Genomic DNA, 27191 nt, shown 5'->3' with positions numbered 1-27191 from the left:
GGCAGAGATACTCTTCGTTCCAATTTACGAGAGGGTGCGTATGGAGCGCTCATTATTACTTTGTGCAGACATCACGATGGACTGTAACTCTCTAGAAACATAAGCCTAATGAAACACTTCTTCTAATTAGCTGCTGGTGGTCATGGTGATTTATCAGAGCAACAGGAAAAGGACAAGTGCACACGTAGAATAAATACATAAGTGAATAAGCAAACAGGATCTTTCCTCCATTTATTTCTTCACTTTTCATTTCGATCACAGCCCTTCTTCCTCTCCTCTCAGGTACACCCTCACATCCCCCTTCCCCATCTCTCCTTCCCCTTCTCCTCTAAGAAGGAAGCCTCCCCGCCCATGGGTACCAACCCACCTGGCACATCAAGCCGCACTAGAACTACATGCATCCTCTCCCAGTAAGGCTACACAGAGCAGGGGAAATGTAGGGAGCCGTATTGGATTTGGGCCTGGCCGCTTTTTGACTGCATGGCTCAAAGTGGCTAGGTGACTCTGGGCTGTTTGGCCACAGATATTCACCCCTAAGATGACTGCCATAAGTCTTAAGATTGTTGGACAAAAGCCTCTCCCATGAATTTACGGCACAGGAAGATAACATTCAAGGGATGCCTCTACCGCCTGACCTCTTTGCCTCCTGCTATCACTGCCTATACCCTCGCCCCTCCATCCTTCGTGTTTCACAAAGGACACTCCCCCTACCTGAAAGCCTTAAAAGCTGTAACGTTCACCCCAATAAACGAGACCTTGACAACAGAACTTTTGCTTGGTCTCCTTCTTCTCTTCACCCCCATTTGGCCCACAGGTAGAAAGCCTCTTCGGGACCCTGAATAACTGGGTCCCCGCTGGCGGGGACAGGGAAAGGGATCGGACAGGAGGCAACAGAGTCAGAGTCACCCCCGCCCCATGTACTCTACTTGTTATGAGACCCATATGGACACCATGCTGCACATCTGCTACATATGTGTAGGGACCCGAGGTCCAGCCCAATGCATGCTCTTTGGTTGTTGGTTCAGTCTCCTATGGGCCCAGGCTAGGTGACTTTGTAGGTCTTCTTATGCTGTCCTTGACCCCTCCTCCCTCAATGTTCCCCTCCTCCTCTTCCACAAGACTCCGGAGCTCTGCCTGTTGTTTCATTGCTGTCTCTGCATCTGTCTCCATCTGCTGCTGGGTGGAGCCTCTCAGGAGACAATTATGCTGGGCTCCTATCTGCAAGCATAGGAGAGAATCATTAATAGTGTCAGGGGCTGGCTCTCTCCCATGGGATGAGTCTCAAGTTGGACCAGACATCGGTTAGCTGTCCCCTCAATCACTGCTCCATCTTTACCCCCGCCCATCTTGTAGGCAGGACACATTTTGGGTTGAAGGTTCTGTACATGTTCCGTCTAAATAGTATTATTTTAAAAAAATTTCCTACTGGGTAGTGGTAGAGCACACCTTTAATCCCAGCGCTTGGAAGGCAGAGACAGGCAGATCTCTGTGAGTTCAAGGCCACCCTGGTCTACAGACCAAATTCCAGGACAGCGTGGCTACACAAAGAGACCCTATCTCAAAAAAAAAATCCTACCTGTAAACCATGGGCTGAAAAGCCTTTGAGTATTTGAAAGACACCATCTATTGTTTTCTTGTCCTTGAAGGGTCACTGAGCTCTTGGGTGTGTGAGTTCATATTCTCATTACATTGGAGAAAATCTTGTTCACTGTTTCTTCCTGACCCGCCCTGGAGAAGCCTAGAGCAGCTGTGGAGAGGCTGAGACTCCCTGCAGCTTCCCTGTGTGCTCTCACAGCCTTGCTTCTCGTTCTGGTTCTGCTCCTTCACTTAGGGCTAGCTTCTAGCACTATGCCTGCAAGTCAACCCTTCTCTCACTCTGCAGAACAGAATCACCCGCTAGCTCTAATCTACGTTTCTACTTCAAACTTGCAGTCTCCACTTGAAATATCTTCATCTGTGCCTAGTGTGTCTTCCGGGCCTTGACTTAACTTTTTAAACATGGGATACAGTCATTAGAACTACGTGATGTCCTTGTCTGCTGACACAAACATCTGTATCCATGCTGTGTCAGTTTTGATGGAATTATTTTCCTGCCTCTTTGCATACCAAGTAATTACACCAACTTGAATTTTAACCTTCTTCTAGGTGCTGTGTGTGTGTGTGTGTGTGTACACATTCTTAAGGTTTGCTGCAGCTAAAGTACTTAGAACCAGTTTTATCCTTTCATTAAGTGGAAGGAAAGAGAGAGAGAGAGAGAGAGAGAGAGAGAGAGAGAGAGAGAGAGAGAGAGATCAGCCTAGGGCTCCTCCCCACCTACTTCTGAGACAAGACCCCTGTGCCCGGCAGCTTTCCCATTACTGAAACAAATAAAAGATGATCAATTTACAAAGTGAAAAGGTTCACTTTGTCTCAATTTGGGAGACCACAGTTCCTGGTTAGCTGGGTCTACAATGAATGTTGTGGTGGGTAGCACACAGTAAACTGCCTCCTCAGGGGCCAAGCCTTTACCACATGGGGATACCTAAAGACCCAAACCATTTCAGCCTTGCCGAACACTCTGCCCATCGTCCTGTGAATTCCTAGGTCTTCCCCTCCAGCTGCTCAGAACAGGCAGCATCTGTGCCTTCAGATCCTCCTCTCTGTATTTGGTGTTCATTCCTTGGCCTCGGGTAGCCTCCTCCCATGAATAGGCTCATCGGTGTTGTGGTGAAACACGCAGGGCCACCTGCGCTCTCTCTGAGCACAGCAAGGTCTCTTAGCTTGTCTAACCTTCCGTTCAGGGGCTCATCTACTGCTCCTCACTCTACCCCTGTGCTCAGGGCTCTCATCCACCGCTGCATCATACTTTGACAGTGCCTCTTCAAACTATGCCTGTGCCCAGAGCTCTGGCAGCCCAGCTCCTCACTCCGCCCCTGCACAGTGCTCTGACCGTCCAGCTCCCTGGCAACCTCGAGGCAGAAAACTGAGGCAGACAAAGGACTTGCTTCATTTGACTCTCGTCTCTCAAGGAACATAGCCCTTCATTTCTATATCAACGTTGAAAAGAAACCTTTGCTCTAATAATTTTATTATTTCTTATGTACGGGCGTTTGGCCCACATGCATGTCTGTGTACCTCACACATGCCTGGAATCTCAGGAGGCCAGAAGAGAGCTTGGTATCCCCTGGAATTGGAGTTATAGATGGTTGTGAGCCAGCATGTGAGTGAGTGCCAGGAGTCAAACCCAGGTCCTCTGGAAGAGCAGCCTGGGTTCTTAACTGCTGAGCCGTCTCTCCAGCCCCCAGTGCACCGTCCTGTACATCTCACCAGCTTTTTTGTTTCAATCTGGACCATGTCATTCCATCTCGGGTGGAAGCAGAAGTTCCCAGGAGTTACCTACAGACACCTCATTCTTCCTCTAGTATATCTCTTACCGGTCTGTATTACTGTTGCCTGATGATAGTCAAACGGACCATAACACAGCATGGGGGTGAGCCCAGGCTTTCCTGGGGACAGGAAACTTACGATTAATAATGTGCACCTAGAGACAGGATACTAACTCACCGATTTGTGCCTTCGAGACCCCAGAAGTCACAGATGGCAATCAGTCAAGCAGCACTGACTAGAGGCAATTTGGACACAAAGGTGCCATGCAGAACCAAGGAGGACGGGATGGCTGGGCTTCCCGGGCAAACAGGGAACCTAGTCACAGAGTGGAAAACTCTGTGGGTGTCTAGCACCTCTTCCTCCTGAACTCCAGGCTCCCCAACCCCCAAAGTCACGGAGGAGGTCCCAGCCTGGGCAGTCAGAGGACCAAAGTCTACAAAATGACCTGATTTCAAATGGTATTTTGGTCTGTATTTGACCGGGCTTTGGAGGGTGGGGAGACGGCAGCTTTTAGTCAAAGAATGCTCGGTCCCTCCTCCCTACCCGGCCCTTCAATGAGGCATTTCCATAAGAGAAGCTGCTTGATGAGCCTGCTCCCTTTAAATCATCTCCTAACGTTTCAGGCCTGAGCCACTCCCTGGTTCACCTTTCCTTTCAATTACTTTCATTCTTCAGTGGAACAATGATGGCGTGAGGCCCCTCCTGCCTGGGACTCTGCAATGCTTGCCCTACAGCCAGGTGCCCAGGATGGTCTCCGGCTTTGTTCCCCTGGCCGGCCAGCCAGTGTTTCATCTTCCCGTCTCCCCATTCTGCACCATTTAAACTTTAACCTGGTAGTAACTTTGCCCACCTTGGTTCCTGATTCAAAGGCTGGAAGATGAAAGCCCTCCCCTTGGATGTGGCTAGAAACTTCATCCTCAGTCTCTCTGTGTCTTTGAACTGCCTTGGAGCCTTTTTGCCTAGACCCTTTCATTCTCCCTGGGGCTCCAGCTTTCAGGCCTGGGGGCTTAGGAAAGGCAGCCACGAGGGGTGGGGTGTTTTCCTGCTGGCGCCTACAAGTGCCCCTGGTGTGAAACTCACCTGTCCTCACACCTGTGCCATTCCATGTCACGGTCCAGGAACCTGTCTCTCGGGCCACCCTCTCTGGCCTTCAAGGGACTGCCCTTACCTTCATCCAGCCCTCCCCCGTCTCAGCTTCCCTTCACAAGCCCCAGACCCACAGCAACTTCAAGGCTCAGAGCCCCAGGTGGGTCTTGCAGAAACTTTTTCCTTTTCAATGCCAGGCAGGCCACTTGCTGCTCTCAGATGTCGGGCAAGGCACAATGAGAGAATTCTGCAGTCAAACACACACACACAAAAATCCAGGTAGTCAAGACCAAATGGGGAGGGTAGGAAAATGAACCCGAGAGAGTAAACCCAGGAGCAGACCCAACTTTTCTTATTTCTCCAGGCTCGTCTGACGCTGCCAGGGTGCACAGTATCACCTTTCAAAGCCACTGCAGCCCCCACCCTATAATTACACTCAAGGATTTTGTCGTTTGACAGTGGAGAACAGTCTGCATCACCGACATCTCTGATGCTGACAGAGGTAAGGAACAGTGGCCTGGGTTGCATGGTGAACCTCAAGATGATATGTTTACTCTCTAACCCCTGGGTTCAGTGAATACTGCCTGGCTTGAAAAATTGGTTGCTCATTGTAGATTAAATTAAGGATCTTGAGAAGTGGAAGCCACTGTGGATTACTCAATGTGGGGAGGGGGAGCTTAATCCAGTGACAAGTGTCTTCTCAGACTACAGTGCTAATAGCCTACCTTGTGACCGTTTCTTCCTTCTGTTTGGATACCCATATGTGCCTGCTTTATTCAGAAAACAAAGGGGGTATCCACGGAGCCTCAGAGACTGAGAAGAGGGGCTCATGGCTACAAGCTAGGGGACTATTGCAGTCATCAGAAGCTAGACTGTCCCCTAGAGCCTGGGGGTCTGGGGGCAGCCCTAATAACACCTTGACTTTTAATTTATGCCCTGCGAGATAGTGACAAAATTAAGTTTTATTTTCTAAGTGACCAAGTGTGGGGCAATTTAGCTTCAGGAGATGAAGCCTGAGAACAGAGGGACTTGTGTGGTTCATCACCTTCCTTCCTCCCTGAGGCTGGACTGTCCATGACACCAACAGTGATGGCTTAAAGAGGGGTTTTAGACAATGAAAGAGAAGGGGAAGTCATGCTGGGGCAATGGTCCTCTCCTTTCCCAGGACCACATGAGGATAACGGAAGATAAAAAGAGGGATAGACCATGAAGAAGCAGAACAAATGAAGATGCTGGTGCAGCTGTCCACCAGTGCTACCCAGAGAAGCTCGTCGTTCAGCAGTCTAGGACTAGAGAGACAGCTTGACCTACTCCTGTGTCCTAAAGAAAACAAGGCACATGTTAGGACAGAAAGGGGGAACAAGACACACGTGGCCCTCCAGCTTGCTGAGCTGAGAAGCCCCTGGAACAGAGAGCCTCCGTCCAGAAGATAGAATTTAGCTAAACATAAAGGCTTAGCATGGGGCAAGATAAACAAGTATTCAAACACCGGGAGCAAGGGAGGGAAGAGGAACCAAAGCTGAAAGCCACCCAGGTGTGCAGCCAGCAGGGTGGGTGCCTGAGCAGCTGTGGGACCCAGGGGAAGTTCTGAGAGCCCACAATGGGCCACTGGAGATGGCTCCAGCCTCCAGGGACTATTCAGAAGAGGGGGTGAGGGGGGCTATCTGAAGTACTGAGGTGAGTGGAAAGGTCTCCACATGCCACTTGGCATCTGAGAGGTATGTTTACAAGGTTATACAAGACAAGCGTGGTCGAGCCCCCAAACAATTAGGTGACATTGTAAGGGGGACTCAGGGGAACTGTAATATTCAGTGAAACCAAGAGATAGATAGATAGATAGATAGATAGATAGATAGATAGATAGATAGATAGTCAGATAGATACAAAGACAGATAGAAAGATAGATAGATAGATAATAGATAGATAGAAAGATAGATAGAAAGATAGATAGATAATAGATAGATAGATAGATAGAAAGATAGATAGATAGAAAGATAGATAGATAATAGATAGATACAAAGATAGATAGAAAGATAGACAGATAATAGATAGATAGATAGATAGATAGATATAAAGATAGAGATAGAGAGAGAGAGAGAGAGAGAGAGAGAGAGAGAGAGAGAGAGAGAGAGAGCAACATTCTTGGAGCTGTTGCCAGGTCCAATTCCAGTGAAACCAGTACTTTCTGGCAGGTACCAGCTTCTGGGGACCAGTGTTGCCCTAAAGTTCCAGTGCACAGACAGGCAGAGCTCCATTCCAGCTGTTGACTTGACAGGAGACAGAGGTCCCCTCCTTTGGCCCCTTGTCACCATGATGGCCTCTGTCCTGCTCCAGGCCAAGACTAAGTCTTCTGAAGGGCAGAATCCTCAGGGAGCGTTGCCAGGAGATGCTCTTACCACCCGGCCTCTTGCCTATGTGCAGCCCACAACCTGCTAATGGCCTCGCCGGCATCAGGTGAAGGATGTGTTTGCTTGCAGAGCCATCTACACTCGCAATGAACTAATCACGTACATTTTCTAAGAGATCTAAACTCTCTGGGAAGGTGGGCTGGACCGCAAGCACCCTGCTCCTGACCCACTGTGACTGGCCTAGGCTTCCATGTCAAGGCAGATGATCTTCCAGAGGGAACTGGGCCTTTAACAGCCATCTATGGGTGATGGCGGAGGTAGTATGGAAAAGAGGTATCTTGATGCTGTCCGCAGGAGCCCTCCACATTCAAAATCCCCCTTCCACCTTACAAAGGTCTGAACGCCCTTTGTTATCCTGCCTCCCCACACTGCTCAGCTGTGGGGGAGACTCCTGGTCCCCAGGTAATAGTAATGGTGGCAAACAGCTGAGCAGAAAGAGAATCTCCCCTCCACATGTGTGAGCTCCTCAGCAGTGTATGGAGTGCATGAGGCTAAAAGAGGAGCCCTTTTGTGAGCTCCAGGATGCTTTTCTCTTGATGGCAGCCTTTCCACACAGCAGTGGGTCAGCTGATCCGAGAAGAACCATTGTTTCAGTGGCCAATGTCAGCTGTGTGCACTGCCACGATTAAGGACGTCATATCTCTGGAAATTTAAGGCTGTTTCAAACATCCCTCCACATTGTCTTACTCCCTAAGCTGAAACACTTTTCCCTGGAGCTAGAGAGACCCTCACCCCAGGGAGGAGAACTGACATTTATTCCCTTCCTGCATACAGGACAGAACTTTGCATAGTGATTCCTGGCTGGACAGGACCACAGGAGGGTAAACTTCGAGTAATGAACTTGTTTGCTCTTTCTCTAGGTAGCTGGGGAAGGAGGAGGTTGACTGATGCACCCTTTGGTTCCACTCCTTAAAGATCATCAGCTAAGGGGTTGGGGATTTAGCTCAGTGGTAGAGCACTTGCCTATCCCCAGCCCCGGAAAAAAAGAAAAGAAAAGAAAAGGGAAAAAAAAAAAAGATCATCAGCTAAAGCACAGAAGTATATGAGGGGAGCTTTAAAGATGCTCCCACCCCACTCCTGTGCTGCCTTGGTGGGGTAGCCAAACTCAGGCAGAAGAGCCATGCGTTAGTTGGATTTCTGGTTCTGTGACAAATGCCCAAAACAAGTCATCCAATAAAGGTGGGAAGGTTAATTCTAGCTCACAGATTCAAAAATTTTAGACCACAGTCATTTGGCCTTGTTGTTTGAGCCCCTGGCAGACAGGACACAAAGCCTATTTACCTCATGACAGCCAAATAGGTAAAGAGAGACAAAGGAGGGGCCCAGAATCCCAGAATTGTCAAGGACATACTTCTGATGGTGCAACTTCCTTTTCATTATGTTCCACTTCTGTGAGGCTCCCACTACCTTCAGTAACACTGTGGGCTGGACACCAAGCCTTCAACAAACAGGGCTTTGGGCAAAGTCAAGATGCAACTGTAGCAAGCCTCTTTCACCTGCCAGACTGGGTAAGACAGGGTCAGCCTTCCCTGCCCATGCCCCGAAGTCTGGGCACCGCAGTCCTATCAGACCCATGCAGACAAATGCTTCGCTTTCTTCTATACCTTGACACTGAGCACAAATTAATGTATTAATTGTCTTTGCACAGTAGTGAGCAAAATAGGTGACACAAATAACTTTTAAAGGGGTTTATTTTTCTGGGGGGGGGGAGCTCACGCCTTTAAACCCAGCACCTGGGGAGGCAGAGGCAGGAGGATCTCTGTGAGTTCAAGGCCAGTGTGGTCTACAGAGTGAGTTCCAGGACAGCAAGGGCTACACAGAGAAGAAACCCTGTCTTTAAAAATCAAAACCAAAAAAAAAAAGAGTGTGTGTGTGTGTGTGTGTGTGTGTGTGTGTGTGTGTGTGTGTTGTTTTGACTCAGAGTCTCAGAGGTATCCACGGGCCTGGGCAGAACATCAGAATGAGTCTGGGGAGCTTCTTCAGCCCATAGTGGCCTGGAAAGAGAGGAACGGAGCAGGGACAAGATAGTGTCAAGGACCTTCCCCTGGTGATCTACTTCCTTTAGGGCTCGTTCCTAGCTCCTAACATCTCTAGTATTTCCAAAGATAGTACTGTCAGTGTGTTCAACAACACAGGAGCTGCGGCAGACATTTCATATTTCAACCTATAACTATTAATAATTCGTAACTGTAGTTGAAACGTGAACAGATGACGCATCCGAAACCCACTTAATGTGCAGGCACGTCTCGCCATCCTCCATGCTGCTGCTTGGAGGCTTTTCTCCAGTAAACACCTCCTCCTGAGTCCCAGCCTGCTTCTGGGCCATCCCACCCTCACTTTCAGTGAGCTCAAGGATTACCAACTAATCCTAATATATTTGCCTGAGCAAAACCTAATTAGAAAGACAAATCTGAAGGAAAAAAAATACTGAGAGAAAAACTGAGGAAACTGTAGAAGTTTCCCCCAACACCTGGAAAAAAAGGGAAGGCCTGGGCTTCCTGACTTTGAGCTATCTCTGTCTCAGCTCAAGCAAGGGAGATGGTTCCCCTCTCTGGAACAGGCAAAGCCAAAAGAAAGGCATCGACCCAAGATGGCGGTTTGGAATTCCATTGCGAAAGGGATCTGGACACTTGGCGCCTGCTGTCTTGCTTCCAGAGCCTTGAATTCTGGCAAATGGTGGTATGTTTACATTGAAACAAACAAACAAAAAAATCCCAGTTACAAAAGGCTTTTTTAAAAAAAGGTATGCAAGACAGTGAGGGAGAGAGTAGTGGGGGGAGGGTAAGGTAGAGAGAGGGGTGCAGAAAGGGAGGGAGATTGTGTATGAATAAGGAATTTGTGCACTGTGTGACTCAAACCTCAGTGATAAAGAGGGCTGGTACAGGATAGCAACTTGCACAGGGAACCTCTCACCCTTCTTCCCCTTAACATTGTAAACAATATCTTCACATGGATTCCTGCCAGCAACCTGCTTCTACCCACCCCACGCCATGGCCAGTGGAGCAGAGGTCTGGGGCCAGCAGCGGTTAGGTCTGATTGGCCTCTCTTTAGCGACGTGTGCATCCTTGTGCCCATCACACGATCCTCCTGATTAGCCCTGGGTCAGTTGTTCTGCCTCTAGATAGAGTTTATCTCCCCTAATATCAAGGTAGTTTTTAGAGATTGGCAAAGTTGAGTGTTGGGAGCGATGCCCTTGAAACCCTCCATTATTGATGTTGATATTACGGTTAGAGTTAAGAATGACTGGGTTCACAGAAAATCCCCAGCCAGCTGCAGAAGACTAATACGAATCTGGTGGTCAGGATGAATAATGATATGATAAAGCTGTGACCTTGCTGAGAAATACATCTGACGTCAAGATGCCCAATGTGATGACCTTTCTGAGAAACCAACATCCTGCTGACTAATGATATCACAAACCTGTAACCTTTCTGAAAAACCAACATCCTGTTGACATCAGCTAACCACACGAGTACTGTGTCCTTGGCCTGCGTAAATGTTTCCTACTTCCCCCCCTCCCTCTGTTACCCCTGTTATGGTATAAATTCAGCCTTGGGAAAAAAATAAAATTGTCGCCTTGATCAGACGCTTGTCTTGGCGTCCTTCTTCGAATCTCTTGTCCCCCATTCTCTTCCAGATACCCTCTGCACCCTCATTGACAGTTGAGGGGCAACCCAACCTAGCACAGCTCTCAAGTGGGAGGGCCATTGTGCTTCTGGGTTATTTAATGGCTTCAAGCATGTGTAGCCCCATGCGGTGTCCTACAGAATCAATGGAAACAGAGACTCCGTCTGGCCTGGGAACTTCAGGCCCAATTTTGCACCTCCCTGTGGCAAGATACCATCAGTCTGCCTATAGACCTACTTGTTGGCAGACCTCAACCAGGAGAAATGACCCTCAGTTTCCTCTGAGATCTCCTCAGCCCAGTCCTGCGTGCAGCAGTCACTCAATATTTGCCTCTCAATGGTGAGCAGTGCACTCTAAATAGGCTGCCACTCAATGAGCAGTGTGTGCATGTGTGTGTGTGTGTGCGTGCGTGTGTGTGTGTGTGTGTGTGTGTGTGTGTGTGTGTACCAAGGACTGAAGAATTCCATACAGACCATACCAAATTATTTACTCAGTACCCAAGTGTTCTCCTGTCCCAAATGCAGCAAGCATGAAAGGGTTGGGGGTGGTGGGGAGGTTGGTAAGGGAAAAGTGCTCCAGAGTAGATGGCGGTGAGCTAAGCCTGGAAGGATGGGGGAGTCATTCAACAGGAGGGTGAGGGCACGTACAGCATTAGCAACCACCCAGAAATGGTAACATAGATGTCAGAGTGATCTATCTGTCTGTGAAATCTGTCCCGGCGCTGTTGGTTTGGCTGATCTAGTTCAGCTGGGTGGATGTCACCGTTCTCCCTCACCACTCTACGGGCATGTCTGTGGAAGTCGTGTGTGACGTTGAAGAAAGCAACCTTCCCTGAACAGAAGAACTCATCTTCCATCAAACGTACGTGGGTAGCTGTGCTCTCTGGCTACAGCCTCCAAACAAGCTGTCAAAAATGCCCAGGTGTTGGAGGAGTTACCCACAGGGGCAGGCTGTATGGCCAGCAGACGATAGAGCTGCTGCAGAGATAAAGAGTCAGCACCTAGGAGCAAGACCCAGGGGTTAGTTAGTAACTCTCTGCTTGTTTCCTAAGTGTTTCCTGGATTACTTATAGTTTTATGGATTTCGTAGTCATTCAGTGTTTATGACCATGACAGAGTTGTTACAGTGTCAGGACATAGTCATGAAGGCATGGCACTGTTTTCATATAGTGCTATTATACTGTCAATAAGTACCCACTACGTGCTTGTTACTACTGTCTCATAGTACGGACACTCTCCCCTTAAACAGATGGGACAACTGAGACATACAGAGTCGTGTAGCTTGAGGCCAGAATGTAAGAGGCAGGCTTTCCACCCCAAGGTAGCATCCCATACGGTGGAGAGTGGGGAATGCATCCAGCCTGATGGGACTAAAGAGCAAGCCATGGTTCCACTCTGCTCCCAGGCCCCAACGCTTTCCAAGCAGCAAGGCAGGGTGCGGATGGAAGCTGGCCCACCCAGGGGCTGGTTCCAAACCTTCCAGACCCCAGCAAACATGAAACCATCACAGATGAGATGAGGCTTGAAAGCCACCGTGCTTAAAATAAAAGGACGTCGCATTGTAAAAGACCTGGCAAAGATAACAAAAAAAAAAAAAAAAAAAAAGAAAGAAAGAAAAGAAAAGAAAAAAAGAGAAAAGAAAAGAAAAGGGAAAAAAACTTGTTAAGATCAAAAGTGCAGCAAACCCTCAAAAAAAAAAAAAAAAAAAGAGGCTTGGGATAAAGGAAGTAGGGATTTACCTGGAGGCTTCCACGGGGGCTTCTAACATGGGCGAGGGTGGGGCCATCCACAGCAGGTCCTGGGCACATGGCTCTTTTTTCCTTGGTGGGTATCTTTCATGTCCTCCCCTGCCAGGGCCGAGGGGCTGGAGGACAGCGCACAGACGTCGGACACCCATTAAGTTTTCCAACTTGAAACTTTAAACTTTCCCTTTAAACTCAGAAACTTGGAATCCTTTCAAGGCCTGCGGATGGCGGGCATTCTCACACTGTCTATCTTCCTGCCTCTGCACATGAAGACAGAGGGGCTTTCGGTCCCTGCCACACAACTGTGAACGTGTCTGGTCTTCCATGTTCTGAGTTCCCTGGGGTTCAGAGGACGTGACAGGCCCCCAGCGCTGCACTTTCTTAAGTAAGTGTGCTGCTGGGGTTTACCTGATAACACTCCTTGAAACTGCCTTGGGGCAGAGGTGGGAAGGCAGCAGGTCCTGATGGCTGATAGCCAATGCTTAAAGATGTTTCTCAGAACAGCCATGATCCTTCCTCATAGAGGGCTGGAGGGATACACTGGTTCTGAAAGCACCTCATCTTTGAGGACAACCTACTCATGAGGACTTGCTTTACCTCAGACTAGACGCCACACAGCTGCAGCAGCTCTCTGGCCAGGCACCTTGAGCAAGCCAGGGAGAACTGAGGAGCACAGGTGGGATAGGGGTTGAGGCCAATGGCTTAGGACTGTGTCAGGCTTCTTCAGTGCCAGGTAGACTGGGCTTAAAGCTCACTAACACAGAAGCCACACTCATGTGGACTGGGCTCTCATTTAGGCTTCGCCTATAGTGTGTACACGATACTGATGCCTCCCAGGCAGCTGTCCTGGTGAGGGCATGGGCAGTCTTTGGTGCTGGTCACAACTGTTGGATGGGACCATGTGAAGGTCATAAAGGTTAGCTAGGTCTCTCAGAAGACTCTGGGCTTGATGGCCCTGGGAGAACAATGAGAGTGATAGGGGGGTCTGAGAGCTGGAGGCCATGAGCCCATGGAGCAGAGAATGAGAAACAAGGTCATACAGAGAGAAGAAGAAGGGGGTTGGGGTGAGGATCAGCAAGACTCCCTTCACCAAACCTACAACTCATGGAGTCTTGAGAGGGGTGCCCATGCACAGTGACCACCTGACTAACCCTCCCAGTCCTTGTGATCCAGTGGAGCCCTGCCTTCAGGATGAGAGTCCTACCCTGGGAGCCTGGGACCGGCAGGTTTGTCAATGCAGGCCCTGAAGCCCACCGATTAGGTAGACTATGGATTCAGTACCCTTCAGCAAGATCTGTGAGTCAAGTTTTCTCTTGTGAAGCTGGAATCTGAATTCATCCCAGGTCCCCAATGCTCCTGAGCTCTGGAGCAAATAGCCCAGCTCTGTAGAAGCCTCAGGAATCTGGGTCTCTATGTCAATGGCCTTTAACCTCTGGCTTCCCCCCTTTTCATCCAAGCCCCTGCCAGCCCTGGCACTCTCCTCGTCCAGCATAGAAGGCTGATTGATAGACACCCTCCGACTCTCAACAGTGGCCGGTGGCCTCTAAAGGGATGCTGTCTGCCCCACCCACCCCCCAAGCCTATGCTGCTTCCCATAGGAGAATTTGGTCCCCAGAGCAGACATCTAGAAAGCTCACCACACAACCAACAGTCAATCTCAAAAAGGTCTAGAAAAATCAACATTCCCATAGTAAATTTCTTTATAAAATAAAACATCGGGGCAAAGGTGGGTGTGGAAGGTTGGGAAGGTGGAAGAAGGGGAAGGGGAGGGGAAAGGAGGTGAGAGGAACCAGAAGTTAGAGGATAGAAGTGGGAGGAGGGGCAATGGAGAAGGAGGAGGAGTAGATAAAGGGAAGGAAAGGAGAGAGTGAAGAAATCCAGGAATGAGCTTGGGAACCCGAAGGGGAAAGGAGGCTTCGTTGCCCAGGGACTTGGGTCTAAGCTAAAAAGATACGTGTTCACTGTGACAGCTCCTCCTGGACCCTAGGGCTGAGTGAAAGACCAAGAGGTCAGCATGACTCAAAAGTACAAGACTTTAAAAAGTCAAATTAGGGCTGGGTTAGGACTGCAGGGACATGGCGGTTTAAATGTCACCATCACAGAGGCCTTCCTTGACCACTACCTTCATAGGTCTCCTGGCCCCCCTTTACTCTGGATTTCATGGCTTTCATTAACGGAACCTAGAGTCAGTTTACCTCTTCTCCCCCAACCCTGGACACCCTTAAGTTCTTTGTGACAAGAAGGTAAGTTATTTATACAACAGGACGGAGAGTCGGGGATGTGCAAAACCAGTCTTTCATAAAAGTAAGAAGGATTTTAAAGTCCTTTTAAAGGTATAGACAAGAAGTATCGGTCCTGAGGCATGGACATCAGGCTCTTGGCCCTCTGTACCTGACTGCATAGCCTGTCCCTTGCCTCATGAGCCTTAACTGAACCCCTTAGCAGAACATAACCATGAATATACATATAGGTAAAAGCAACTAGGGACCAGACAGAATACGACAGGGACTACTTCATCAGAAATCAGTCATGTATAGCCACGTGAAATTGTCTTTCTTGTGGACCAGAAATAGCCAAACGCTGGCAACTTTGTATAGCTCAAAGTAAAAATGAAATATCACAGTAGGCTTCTCAGAGATTTTTCTAATACCAGGTGTGATGGCTTGTATATGCTCGGCCCAGGGAATGACACTTTTAGAAGGTATGACCCTGTAGGAGTAGGCGTGGCCCTGTTGGAGTAGGTGTGTCACTATGGGTGTGGGCTTTAACACCCTCATCCTAGCTGCCTGGGGGCCAGCATTCTGCTAGCAGCCTTCAGATGAAGATTCAGAACGCTCAGCTCAGCCAGAACCATGCCTGCCTGGATGCTGCCATGACCTTGATGATTAAGGACTGAACCTCTGAACCTGTAAGCCCCAGTTAAATGTTGTCCTTATAAGACTTGCCTTGGTCAGGGCTGGAGAGACGGCTCAGCGGTTAAGAGCACCCGACTGCTCTTCCAGAGGTCATGAGTTCAATTCCCAGCAACCACATGGTGGCTCACAACCATCTGTAAAGAGATCCGATGCCCTCTTCTGGTGTATCTGAAGACAGCTACAGTGTACTTATATATAATAAATAAATAAATCTTAAAAAAAAAAAAAAAAAGACTTGCCTTGGTCATAGTGTCTGTTCACAGTAGTAAAAACCCTAACTCAGACACCAGGTAATGTATATATAGGACAGGTCTGTTGAGCGCAGGGAAGTGAGAGCTTTAGTAAGGGGTCCTCAAGTTCTGGTAAGCCCTGCACTAGGAATCTGTTTGTTTGCCATTAGTGACAGGACACATAGCACTGTCCCCTCTGATGTAGGCACAGGTGGCCCCTCCCCTGTCTGATCTATGGGGCAGGAACCTGAAGCAGATGTGCTTGAAGATGGCAGAGCTGTGAGAGGCACCAACGCGCAGTGACAGACCCAACGCCTGACTCACGGACAAGCATGAGTCCTAGGGCGGAGCCGAGACTGAGAAAGGACCACAATGGGAAGGTATTGAGAAAGAATTGTGGGTCGGGGTCACAGGGTGGAGCACACGGAGCTCTATGGGTGACAGGTGACGCTTGAGGACAGGAAGACATACTACTTGTGGGTTCACTCCAGGGCCATCTTGTAGGGAATGCCTCTGGAGACCCAGTAGGTGGCGCTGTAGTAAAGACCAGACGGAGTCATCCCGTGAGGTTCCTGGTCAAGAAGTGGAGACAACAAAGTCTATATAAACATTTTTTTTTTATTCTTTTTTTTTTTTTTCGGAGTGGGGACCGAACCCTCTACCACTGAGCTAAATCCCCAAGCCGACAACAAAGTCTAAAGAAGCTAGGAGGAGGCTTCCTAGACACACAGAGTGACTGGCTTTGTGGGATCCTGTTCTGGCCTTCCCCTGCTGTCCTGGTTTTTCAGTGGACCCCAAAGACCCTAGCTTCTAGAGAGCTGGAGCTGAACGGGGAGCAGTGATTGGTCACTTGATGACGGTGGACGTTTACTGAGCACCTCCACCCTGATCCTTGTCAGAAGGATTCAGGATATGAAAGTCCCTCTAGACCTCAAGGAACGACAGAGAATGTGGTGTGAGGTGGGAATAGCTGGGACCACTGATGAAGGAAACTCTAACCTAGGACAAGAGGCCCACTGTGTGTTGACGGCCCATAAAGGCTCTGCTTGGAATCCTTTCTTCAGGAACCCACTCCATCCCTAGTTCATTGTACAAGGAGTTGCTGCAGGAACCCTCACTGGTCACCCACCCAGCCTCGGCGGGTGGTTCAGATGGACATACAACACCAGTTCACAGAGGACAGCAAATCCCCAAAAGGACCTGCCCTGCGACGGAACAGAGCAAGGCTGAGGGGTGTTGGCAGTCCATGGGGGTAGGAAGCAGCAATAGGAGATGTAGCCCCAGTGGGGTCTGTTTAGTTACTTTCCGCATCACTACAAAATCAACTTAAGGGAGGAGAGGTTTATTTCAGCTCTGGATCCTAGAGGGTTCTGTCCGTGGTTATCTGGCCCTGTGTGCATGGACAGGAAACAGAGCAGATGGAACACAGGAAGAGGAGAGGGCAGATACAGACTCAAGTATGTGAAGCCAGGGGCCTACTTCCTAACCAGGTCCCTCCTGCCTTTCCCACCTTCAAGAACATCGTTGGGATGAGTCTCTGACCACTCGTCTGAGTTCTCGTGTAGCAGGCAGGAGAAAAGCCACAGACGTCATTAGTGAAGATGGGTTGGCAGAAGAGGGGACATATGGCACTTTTACCATCTACATGATGAGCATGTCAGGGTTCAGGCACCACTCTGGATAGTCTGTGTTCATTCTGATCCTTCTTGGTGACCAGGGGACCTTGTATGACACAGGAGATTCTCTAGAACTGATCATCGGCAGAACCGCATGGCCTGACAGTGCGGGCTAAGCCAGTCTACACTGTCAAGGACTTGATTCCTTCTCAGTTCTAAGGACACTTGGCAAAACAGAGACAGTTCTAGCTGTACCAGAGCCTTAGTGACAGTAAGTGTTGCCTAAGCCATAGATGCCACAGAGGCCCAAAGGAAAACGAAGTCTGTATGCAGAGTGACTTGAACAGCACATGGCAGGCAAGGCTTTAAGAATGCATGTGAGTTGCGAGGAAGAATGATTTAAAGTGAGGTAGAGGGCAGGAAAGGATTCTTCCGGAATGATGGTGGGGCAGATGTATCTGTGTGCCAAGATTGTGGCCACCCAGTGTCAACTTGGAGCCCCAGGGTCAGAAGACCACTGGATCTGTCACACAGAGGGGAATCTGAAGGGCAGGTAGGGTTCCAGAAAGAAAGTTGCCCTTTGGGGAACTGTTGCAATCTTCACAGTGGATGTATGTCTTTGAAGAAGCAAGGGAGCAGTGCATGGGGCAAGACTGGCCTCCTGGGTAGGCTCGCCCCTAGGACTTTTATTGAGCCCTCTGTCATAGGACATGTAGCCTCTTCTCTGGCATGGTCAGATATGCAGGCCTGATTGATTTTGAAATCTTGTCTCTTACACAGGAAAAGGTCATGTTTGCAGGTGGGCAGCCTGAGGCCTCTTTCCAGCAGGGAGCCCTGTCTAGGCCACAGGACTTCCATTAGTACAAATGGGGGCTCTCGGTAGAGGGCTTGAGTAGAGGTGGGGGGGGGGGCTGAGTGCGTCAATGTGAAAATCATTCCTAACAAAGCTGCTAAGAGACAGAGAAGAGCAACTCCAGCCTGCCTTCCGAGGTCTGCCAGAGCAAGTGGGGCTTCCATGGGAGACAAGGGATCGTCGAGGTCCCATTCAGCATCAGTGTCCCTAAGAAAGCTGGAACACAAGGTTGACCATTCTCCTAGCCACAGGCAGGATGGCAGCCTGCTTCCACTGGCCTAAGGTAGGGCAGGCAAAGCAGAGAACTGGCTTGGGGCAGGGTCTAGGTGGGACCACGTGTCTGAGGCCTGAAAGTGTGGAACAGATGCTATTTCCACACCAACAACCTCAGTTCTGACCAGACAGGCTCGGGGCCCTCTAGGAGGCAGGTATCTGCCCTACCTTTCGAGGACCCCAGATCCAAGGGCTTCTCAGATCCCACTAGACTTCACTTTGGGGCTGCAAAGGGCTATCTGGCTGTGGCTGGAAGTGGAACCCATCAGTCAAGATCTGGGTCATCAGGGACCGCAAGGAAAACTGATTCCAAAGCTCCCTGACTTTGTTTGCAGCTGGGTTTGATCTGTCGTTGACTTTTGTGCGCCCAAAGCAGAATTGTAAAAAGAGCTTTAAAAATACCTTCCAACTTGTTGGGAAACCATGCTACATTTTAAAACATAAAACAGGAAGGTCTCACTTTCAAAAAAAAAAAAATAAAGATTTGAGTGTGCGCTCCACTCTGCTCTCTGCTTCCTGGGGCAGATCAGCTTAGTCCGCCAGTCACCTTCCCCACCAGGACTGAAAGGCTGGTATTGTCCTTAACACACTGCGCCTAGTTCTCCCTCATTACGGGTGCCATGAGAATCAGCCACCTTGGTTTGTTGCGGCAGAAAGGCTACCTTTTCCCACTCAGGGCCTTTGCACCTGCTGTAGCATCCCCATAGGATATTCTTCTGGGTGGCCACACAGTCTGTCCTTGTAGACAGAATATCTTGTGTACTGTATGGATGCAGTGTCTGTTAATTAAGAGGCCTAAGGTCTATGGCTTAGGCAGGAAATGGAAGATGGGACATCCAAAAGGAGAAAGAATTCTGGGATAGAATAAAATGGGAGATTCTCCAGGAAGGTATGAGGAGATAGACACATGGTACTTGAGCACAGGTAACCCAGCCATGTGACGGTATATTGGCTAAAATAACTAGGTTATTTTAGTTATGATCTAGTCAGTGTAGAAACTAGCTGTATGGCTGAGGTATTTGTAAATGTATTTTGGGTCTGAGTCTTATTTCTGAGCGCAGGGGGCTGGGAGAAAGAACTGGGCCCAACTTTTGCCTACCCTAAATTTCATTCAAGTCTCTGACCAGATGTTGCCATGATCTCTCCCCTCACCTTGTCTCCCATTGATAATCAAGGCCCTTACCTCCCCCTAACATAGAATACACGCATCTGGTCCCTTGCTCTTTGTCTCTAGCTCATTCCACTAACAGGCTACCCATGCGAGATAGAACTTGCACATTTTAGCGATCGTCACGCTGTTGGCCCATGGATGGAGCATGGAATATAGTAGGTGCTCATTAAATAAAAAGGGAAAAAGAAAAGGGAGGAGTGCAAGCCGTGGAACGTAAAGAGCTGCGTACGAGGTCTGAGGCGTGGGGATGACAGCCTCTAGGAGCTCTAAGCAGCAGAGGAATAGGTCAGGTTGTCAGGCTCAGTCTTCTCTGCGGACTGTCTCTGGCATGTTTATGAGAGCCTTGAGGAAGCATCATTTCCACACTGACTGTGTGATGCATGTGACAAGCACCCACAATGTGGCCGGCATCTTGGGAGAGAAAGGCCACCAGAGCCTTGCCTTCAGTGGTCTTCAGAATAACTGGAAAGATGATGAAGCATCAGAGGAGGAGGGGGGGCGGGTGTCCCTTGAGCCTGCAGAGCCATAGATCATTTTAGAGAATGGACAGAACCCTTCCCATGTGCTCAGCCACACACACTGGACGTGAGCTGATTGGGGGCGGAGGGGTTGACCAGAAGTGGTCGAGAGGGCTTAAATCTTACTCTTCTTCTTTTTAAATTATTTCATCAGAGTGAACAAAGTAGTTTGTGTGTTCGTACTAAACCCTGAGTGTTCAAATCTGTGCCCCAAATGAAGCGATGAGGAAATGCAGGGTTCTCTTGCAGATCAGCTCAGAGAGGTCTAAATCCTTGAGAGCCTGTTCCCCCAAAGCAGAGGCCATGATGGAGACACAGATGGGTGGCACCCTTAAATTGCTAGATTGCTTTCCCTACATGTGACCTCGTGCCTGGTGCTGGATGTTGGGATCTGGACCTGGGCTGGGGGCTCCCCCTTCTCTGCCAGGGCAGGCATTTCTTCTTTTTCAGGAATGTGCTCTGACTGGCCACCACTCAGCCTGCCATTTTGATGCTCTCGGTGGGCCCAGGACGCTGTAAACACCCATACACGACTCTCCTGCAGGGTCTCAGGTTGCCAGCAATCACAGCCATCTGGTCGTATGGCATGGAGCCCAAGCCCAGTGTCCAGGGAGCTGTGCCAGGCAGTGATTGGTTCTGAGACATGCCCCTCAAACAGGGCAGGGCCCCACCTCTTCTGAGGAGCCCCTAGGGTGTGGGGGGAACAAAAGACAGATTTCTTTCTCCAAATTTTTAAAAGATCCATTTCACTTAAGACTCAGCACAAAATGAGGAGTGGGGAACGATGCAGAAGAATGTCTACAGGGTCCTGAATATTCACAAGCTGGCTCTGCATAGCTGTAGGTTCTGGGGGATGAAGAGCAGTGAGGACGAGCTCCATGTTTAAAACATCCTCCAAAAGTCATAGTTTCTTCTTAGAAGAGCCTGTCTACAACCATCCTCACAGCCCAGCCTCTACAAATGTTTCCCAAGAAACTGCAGGCAGCAGTGGCCTGGGAGTCTGCCAGATGGGGTTTTGTGGGAACAATGTGGCTTCTGTGGTCCTCCTAAGAGAAAGGTGACAGAATACAACGGGATGAGAGATGGTGGCATGTCTTTGGCCAGTCTCCTGCATATGGCACACATGCAATTCACTCACTGGTCCAGGAGGCACGGCTTAATGTCATGAGGTCAGAGTACACTGGTCTCCACGGCGCAAGTGTGCTTGACTTGAATAAGCAAGGACTCTAGGATCTGACAGGACTGCTGACATCAGCAACCATGGAGTTCTGCGTGCGCCTTGTGGGTGTCTATACAAAGTAAACCCGGCTCTGGCCTGGGCTCTCCCTTTTCCAGAGCCAGACATCTGCCCAGTGTTTGGAGTAAGGGTTCTGTCCCAACCACTCTCTTTCAGGTAGCCAGGTAGAAGCCAGGCTGCCTCCCTGGAGATTGGGTAACTCCACCTCGAACTTACATTTGAGGCCTGGAGCTCACTTCAAAAACAGCTCAATAAAGCTGGCCACTGAAAAGTGACCCTGGGCCGTTCAGGGGACCTGCATTTTCCTGCATGCCTTGACAGACTGTAATTGTAAGCTATAATTGATGCTCCCTGAAGCAGGCTGAGGGTAAGGATAGCTGAGGCAGAAACTGAAGGACTGCAGCACACAGAACCTGAGCCTATCAGAGCCTGTGTTTGTCCAGCTCACCTGAGCCTATCAAAGACTGAATGACTGCAGTTCACAGAACCTGAACCTATCAGAGCCTGTGTTTGCCCAGCTCACCTGAGTCTATCAGAGCCTGTGTTTGCCAGCTCACCTGAGTCTATCAGAGCCTGTGTTTGCCCAGCTCACCTGAGCCTATCAGAGCCTGGGCCCTGTGTTTGCCCAGCTCACCTGAACCTATCAGAGCCTGGGCCCTGTGTTTGCCCAGCTCACCTGAGCCTATCAGAGCCTGGGCCCTGTGTTTGCCCAGCTCACCTGAACCTATCAGAGCCTGGGCCCTGTGTTTGCCCAGCTCACCTGAGCCTATCAGAGCCTGGGCCCTGTGTTTGCCCAGCTCACCTGAGCCTATCAGAGCCTGGGTCCTGTGTTTGCCCAGCTCACCTGAGCCTATCAGAGCCTGGGCCCTGTGTTTGCCCAGCTCACCTGAGCCTATCAGAGCCTGGGCCCTGTGTTTGCCCAGCTCACCTGAGCCTATCAGAGCCTGGGCCCTGTGTTTGCCCAGCTCACCTGAGCCTATCAGAGCCTGGGCCCTGTGTTTGCCCAGCTCACCTGAGCCTATCAGAGCCTGGGCCCTGTGTTTGCCCAGCTCACCTGAGCCTATCAGAGCCTGGGCCCTGTATTTGCCCAGCTCACCTGAACCTATCAGAGCCTGGGCCCCGTGTTTGCCCAGCTTACCTTCGCCACCACAGAAAGGCAGAGCTACTTCCCATCCTATCCACAATGAGGGAATGAGAGGAACAGGAAACACAGTCTACACCCTGGTGGCTCAGGCTTCAGAAAATCCCCTTGGGCTGCTGAGTCCACATTGCCCTAGGATTCTGGGCCAGGGAACGACTAGTGGCTGTAAAGTAGGCACTGTTGGAAGGGCTCTTCTTTCCAGACCCTGTGAGGTTTGGTCAGCACCAACCCCTCCCTACCTTAACCCGGGACATGCCTGGTTCACAGAGGCAGAAGCCTACTCTCGTCAGTCTCCGGGATGCCGAAAGCAGATAAACGAGGAAGATGGAAAGATGGAAAATCTCTTGTCTTTTCTTCTTGGCAGAGATAGCAAGGGCCCACTCGGCAGTGTCCTGGAACTTTCTGGGTTCTGAGGTCCAGTTTGGGGGCTTCGGTTGGACGAGAGTGAGACACAGTTGTGAGATCAAGGAGAGCCAGGTGTCTCCTGGACCACTGCCCACCCTCTTATGCCGTTCTACCTGGGGACCCCGCTCCTCGAATGACTGATAGAAAGGGTAGTTCTGGGGATGTCTCTGTTCTTGACCACCCCCGTGGTCAAGGGTCTCTCCTCCTCTACACCGCCCCACACAATCTTCACAGAGGGAGTGGCGGGATCTGGAACAGAAGAGCACGGGATTGAATAGGAGCCCATCGGCCCCTGCAGCTCCTGCGTCTCGCTGAGCCGTGCTGGGTTAGTCAATGTAACGTTTAATTACACTGAGTGTCTAACGACACAAGGCAAGTCAGATGTGCAGTTCGCCTCCTGCTGAGCCTCCTGGAAGCCTGGGCAAAGCAGGTTTCCTCCATATGTGGCTACTTGGGGGTGCACATGTGTGTCTGGAGGGAGGGCCTGTCTTCATGTGTGCTTCTGTTCCCCACTGCTATGTGTGTGCTGCTCTGGACTGAATGTCACCATAGGGTAGAGTTGTCTACAGCTCTGAGTGAGTGTGTGTGTGTGTGTGTGTGTGTGTGTGTGTGTGTGTCCGGGTTGGGCTGTGTGTGACTGTTTGGGTCTGGGTGTGGCTCTCTGCATATGTTTCTGTGTCCCTGATTTTGTCATGCCTCTTAGAAGCGATCTTGCAATCAACCGTATTATGAGCCTCCACCCCGACCCCAGTACAAAGTCAAAAGCTCTCGCTGGTTGTTTATTGCTCTAGAGCACGACCCTGGAAAGAAGAGACGATGGTCCCCTTCAGCAAGGCCTTCCTGAGAAGCCCTTTAAGGGAAGCAGGTATAAGCAGCAGTGCCTAAGACCCCCTAGTCTTTTTTCCTTTAAAATGTCTCCCCTAATTGGGTCTAGATCTTGGCAACTCTCCGTCTGCTCACTTTTTTCCAATATGCGCCTTTTCTAGAATGCCACTCTGGACTCTCACCTTGTCCTTTAACCTCAGGCTATAGAACAACATCTCCATGCAACGTGCTCTGGATCTGTGTCCCAGCCTGCCTTCCATACGAGACCTCCCAAAGAACAAGGTGCATTCCCAGGGCACCATGCAGTAGACAGTTCAGTTGAGGTATGCTACTGTGAAAAGTTTGAACCCCGCCTGAACTATGTCTCTAAGGAAGAAAGGTGGTCACCTGAACCTTACCAGGAAAATAGCTGCAGGAAGCCAGAGTCCCTGTTAGAGAGAAGTATATGTTCTCCCGAATAGGTCTTGAGAGTTAACGGACCATGGGCAGCAGGACCAAGCTTGGTCAGGGCTAACTAAGAGTTTCCTAGAGGACTGGGTAACTTTGATGGGTAAACCGAGGCAGTCCCCTTGCTGCTTGGCCCAGAACTTTCTGCAAGTCCCTACACACCCCTATTTTTCTCTCCACCAAGTGTTCCCTCGAGAATCAATTGAAGTCCAACCTGCTCAGCCAACGAGGTCTAGCATTGTTCCCAACTCACGCAGGGAATAAAGAAATGGGTACAGAGATGTCCCCTCCTATCAAATATGGCTTGCTTACGCAGTGAGCGTGTGTGTACAGAGTGGTCTGAGAGGAATCCAGCAAGTTGGGATAGACACGCATTTCCCATTTCTCCTGCTAAGTACAGTGAACACCCAAAACATTATATATTACAGAGAAAGAAGGGGGGAAGGGAGGAGGGGGAAAGGGATTTGAAAGAGGACAGATTGGCTCATAACCTTGAAAGCATTGTGATGTGTACTCTGGTCTTGCTCTTTGTATCATAAATTCCATACTCAGGGCTTAAAAACCAGCAACCCCAAATGGCCCACGAGCACAGACCACACACACACACACACACACACACACACACACACACACACACACACACACACAGAGAGAGAGAGAGAGAGAGAGAGAGAGAGAGAGAGAGAGAGAGAGAGAGAATCTCAATAAAAGCCTGCTTTCTCTCTACCTGAACAGCCAGAGGAGGTTTTTGAGACTTAGAGTTGAAGCTTGCAAATCTTACAAATAAACAGTAGCCCCACCCTGTTTGGAAATCTTGGACACTCACCTTCAGTCTGCAGCGCTACCCTGTGCCTTCCCTGGGTGGGCGCCAGAGGACGCAAGTGGGACTACAGGATGTTCACCCTTGCTCTGCAGCCACAAGACCTTCTGTGGAGACGGAAGACCCTGAACTTCCACTCCTAGGTGAGGGGCCCTCCCTTCCTCATCACAGATGGCATCAAAGGGTACTTAGAGAAACCAGGCCCCGTGGGAAGCAGTCCTTCCTATCCTTCCCAACCTACCTGGATGTCATGAGAATCCCAACCTCTAGTCCATGGAGGCAGAGCAGGAGACACAGAATACTCTTGGCAGCTGACGTCAGAAAGCAGAGAACCTGCTTTTCCTGGGACTGTGTCAAAGGATATCCTAAGAAAGGTTGAAATGAGATTCAGAGTTTGACAACATAGGAAATGTAAACGTTTCAATAAGCCAGGAGGATGTCAGATAAAATAAAGAAAGGACAAGGAAAGGCAGGACTGAGCTGACAGGCATGCTAGAACCACTTAGGCAGTAACCATAGGAATGATCAAGTACAAACCTGCCCGGATGTCTCGGCAAAGAAACATGTCACAAAAACTTGAGCAGGAATTCCTGAATGGGCAAAAATGACGGCAGTGAATAGGCATTCTAATCGCTGAACTCAACAGCAGAACAGAGGGGACAGAAAGAAATCAGTGAGCTGGAAGGCAGGGCCATAGAAACCATCCAATAGGAGTGAAAAACAAACAAAAAAACTAAACAAAGCAAAGCCTTGGGGAATCTATTGGTTTATAATAAAAGGTCAACACCAGTGTCCCAGGAATCCTGGAAAAGATAATAATAATAATAATAATAATAATAATAATAATAATAATAATAGTTATAATTATCAGCGTTATCATCATTCTCAAAGGGATATGGACCAAAGAAAGATATTGATTTTTTTTTTATAAACTCACAGAACAGAGAAAAATCTGAGGAAACACAAAGAAACCTGCTAAGACAAACACAGACAAATTCCTAAAGTGAAGACAAGAAAAACATCTTCAAACGGCAAGAGAAGGGAACAAGTCAAATGAAAGCGGGGTGTCTTGTAGAAAATCAGAGGCCAGAAGGAGCTAGCCCAAGGTCCCTGGCTGGAAGAAAGGTGCTGTCAAACTAAGCTGTACCCAGCAATGACGCCTTTCAGGAATGAAGAGACCTGAATGTGCGCACGGATGAAAGAAATCTCGGAACATCCTCCATCAGCTGTCTATCCAAAGAGAATACAGGGCTTCTCTGACCGTGAAGGAATCGGTGAGTTTAAAGTAAGGAATCTTGGAATGGGAGGGGAAATGACCACGGGAAGAGAAGCACAGTTGATTTTCCTTCTCTGGGGTTTTCTAAATTATGTTCAATGACTGAAACAAACATTTTTAACAATGTCTAATGTAAACTTCTATAGCATACTTAAGACAATTACATTATAGAGTAGAGTTTAAAGAATCATAAGATGAGGCAATATTTCATATCGCTCCTGGACTGAGACAGTGATGACATCAGTGGATTTACATATATTTGTTACAATTGTTCACTTGTATGAGGGAGGCATGGGCATGCCACAGCATGTATGTGGAGATCAGAGGACAAAACTCTTGGAGTCAGTTTACTCCTTCTATACCTGGTCCCAAGAATTAAACTCACTGGCCCACATTAGTAAATTTTAGTGTTCGGCTTTTTTTTTTTCTTTTTTTTTTTTTTTGTCCGGAGCTGAGGACCGAACCCAGGGCCTTGAGCTTGCTAGGCAAGCACTCTACCACTGAGCTAAATCCCCAACCCCAGTAAATTTTAATAAGCTGTGTATATGCAGTGTGACTCTGAGAACAGCCTCTATAAATTAGGAAATCCAGTCAAAAACCTGTCAGTAAGTCAGTTCAATTCTTTGTTTAAGATTTTTAAAAATTGTGTGTAGGTGGGCATATGTACATCTGGGTACATCTGGGTATGTGCCAGAAGTGTTGGAGCCCCTGGAACTGGAGTTACAAACAGTTGTGAGCTACCCAATGTAGGTGCTGGGAACCAAACTCAGGTCCTCTGGAAGAGCAGCCAGTGCTCTTAACAGTGCTGAGTCATTCTCCAGTCCCTACCCGACTAGGAATTCTTTAAAAATTTTAAAGCAATAAGGCAGGAAAAAAAGCATAGGTTAAAAATACCAACTGAGGGCTGGAGAAATGTCTCAGGAGTTAAGAGCACAGGCTGCTCTTCCAGAGGTCTTGAGTTCAATTCCCAGCAACCATAATGTCTCACAACCATCTGTAACGGGATCTGATGCCCTCTGTCATGTAGGCATATATGCAAATAGGACATTCATATACATAAATAAATAAATCTTTTAAAAAACTGGAGTCATTCCTTTTTGTGATACCTCTGTTAATAATATTAAATAAATACATATATTCAAATTATATCATTTATATATACATATATTACACTGATATATATTGATTTCAATTAATATATATATACATCAATTGAAAGAGCAATAGGACAAA

The 27191-nt window shown here is 48.9% G+C and overlaps 1 protein-coding gene across 6 annotated transcripts; it reads right to left on the bottom strand.

Annotated features, from left to right (window-relative positions):
• Nucleotides 1–206: 206 nt before the first annotated feature.
• LOC120098541 (uncharacterized) lies at nucleotides 207–25346 on the bottom strand. Of its 6 annotated transcripts, none has more exons than XR_005496849.2 (5): nucleotides 24924–25169; nucleotides 24689–24789; nucleotides 22704–22839; nucleotides 22425–22613; nucleotides 20533–20853 (listed from the first exon to the last, which is right to left on the bottom strand). XR_005496849.2 is itself a non-coding variant. In XM_039098141.2 (5 exons), exons 1-5 carry the CDS (start codon nucleotides 25305–25307, stop codon nucleotides 20722–20724), a joined length of 669 nt encoding a protein of 222 aa, XP_038954069.1. In that variant the 5' UTR covers nucleotides 25308–25346; the 3' UTR covers nucleotides 20533–20721. The 6 variants fall into 6 exon arrangements, 1 of the variants encoding a protein (XP_038954069.1); XM_039098141.2 differs by lacking the exon at nucleotides 24689–24789 and adding an exon at nucleotides 25220–25346 and having other exon boundaries at nucleotides 24924–25047; XR_005496850.2 differs by lacking the exons at nucleotides 20533–20853; nucleotides 22425–22613; nucleotides 22704–22839 and adding exons at nucleotides 207–1218; nucleotides 12226–12350.
• Nucleotides 25347–27191: the final 1845 nt, after the last annotated feature.

The sequence above is a fragment of the Rattus norvegicus genome, chromosome 19, assembly GCF_036323735.1.
Source record: "Rattus norvegicus strain BN/NHsdMcwi chromosome 19, GRCr8, whole genome shotgun sequence".
Lineage (NCBI taxonomy): Eukaryota > Metazoa > Chordata > Mammalia > Rodentia > Muridae > Rattus > Rattus norvegicus.
Note: the sequence above shows the minus strand (reverse complement) of the source record. Positions and strands in the feature narration are given on the sequence as shown.

Bases quoted from the DNA above. Each gene is read 5' to 3' on its own strand.
- LOC120098541 (XM_039098141.2), bottom strand. From the start codon at position 25,307: ATGCCTATTCACTGCCGTCATTTTTGCCCATTCAGGAATTCCTGCTCA. The intron at 25,048-25,219 runs GTTTGTACTTGA...AACCTTTCTTAG, and splicing joins TTGCCGAGACATCCGGGCAG to GATATCCTTTGACACAGTCC. The intron at 22,840-24,923 runs GTAGGTTGGGAA...CTTCTGTTCCAG, and splicing joins GGGATTCTCATGACATCCAG to ATCCCGCCACTCCCTCTGTG.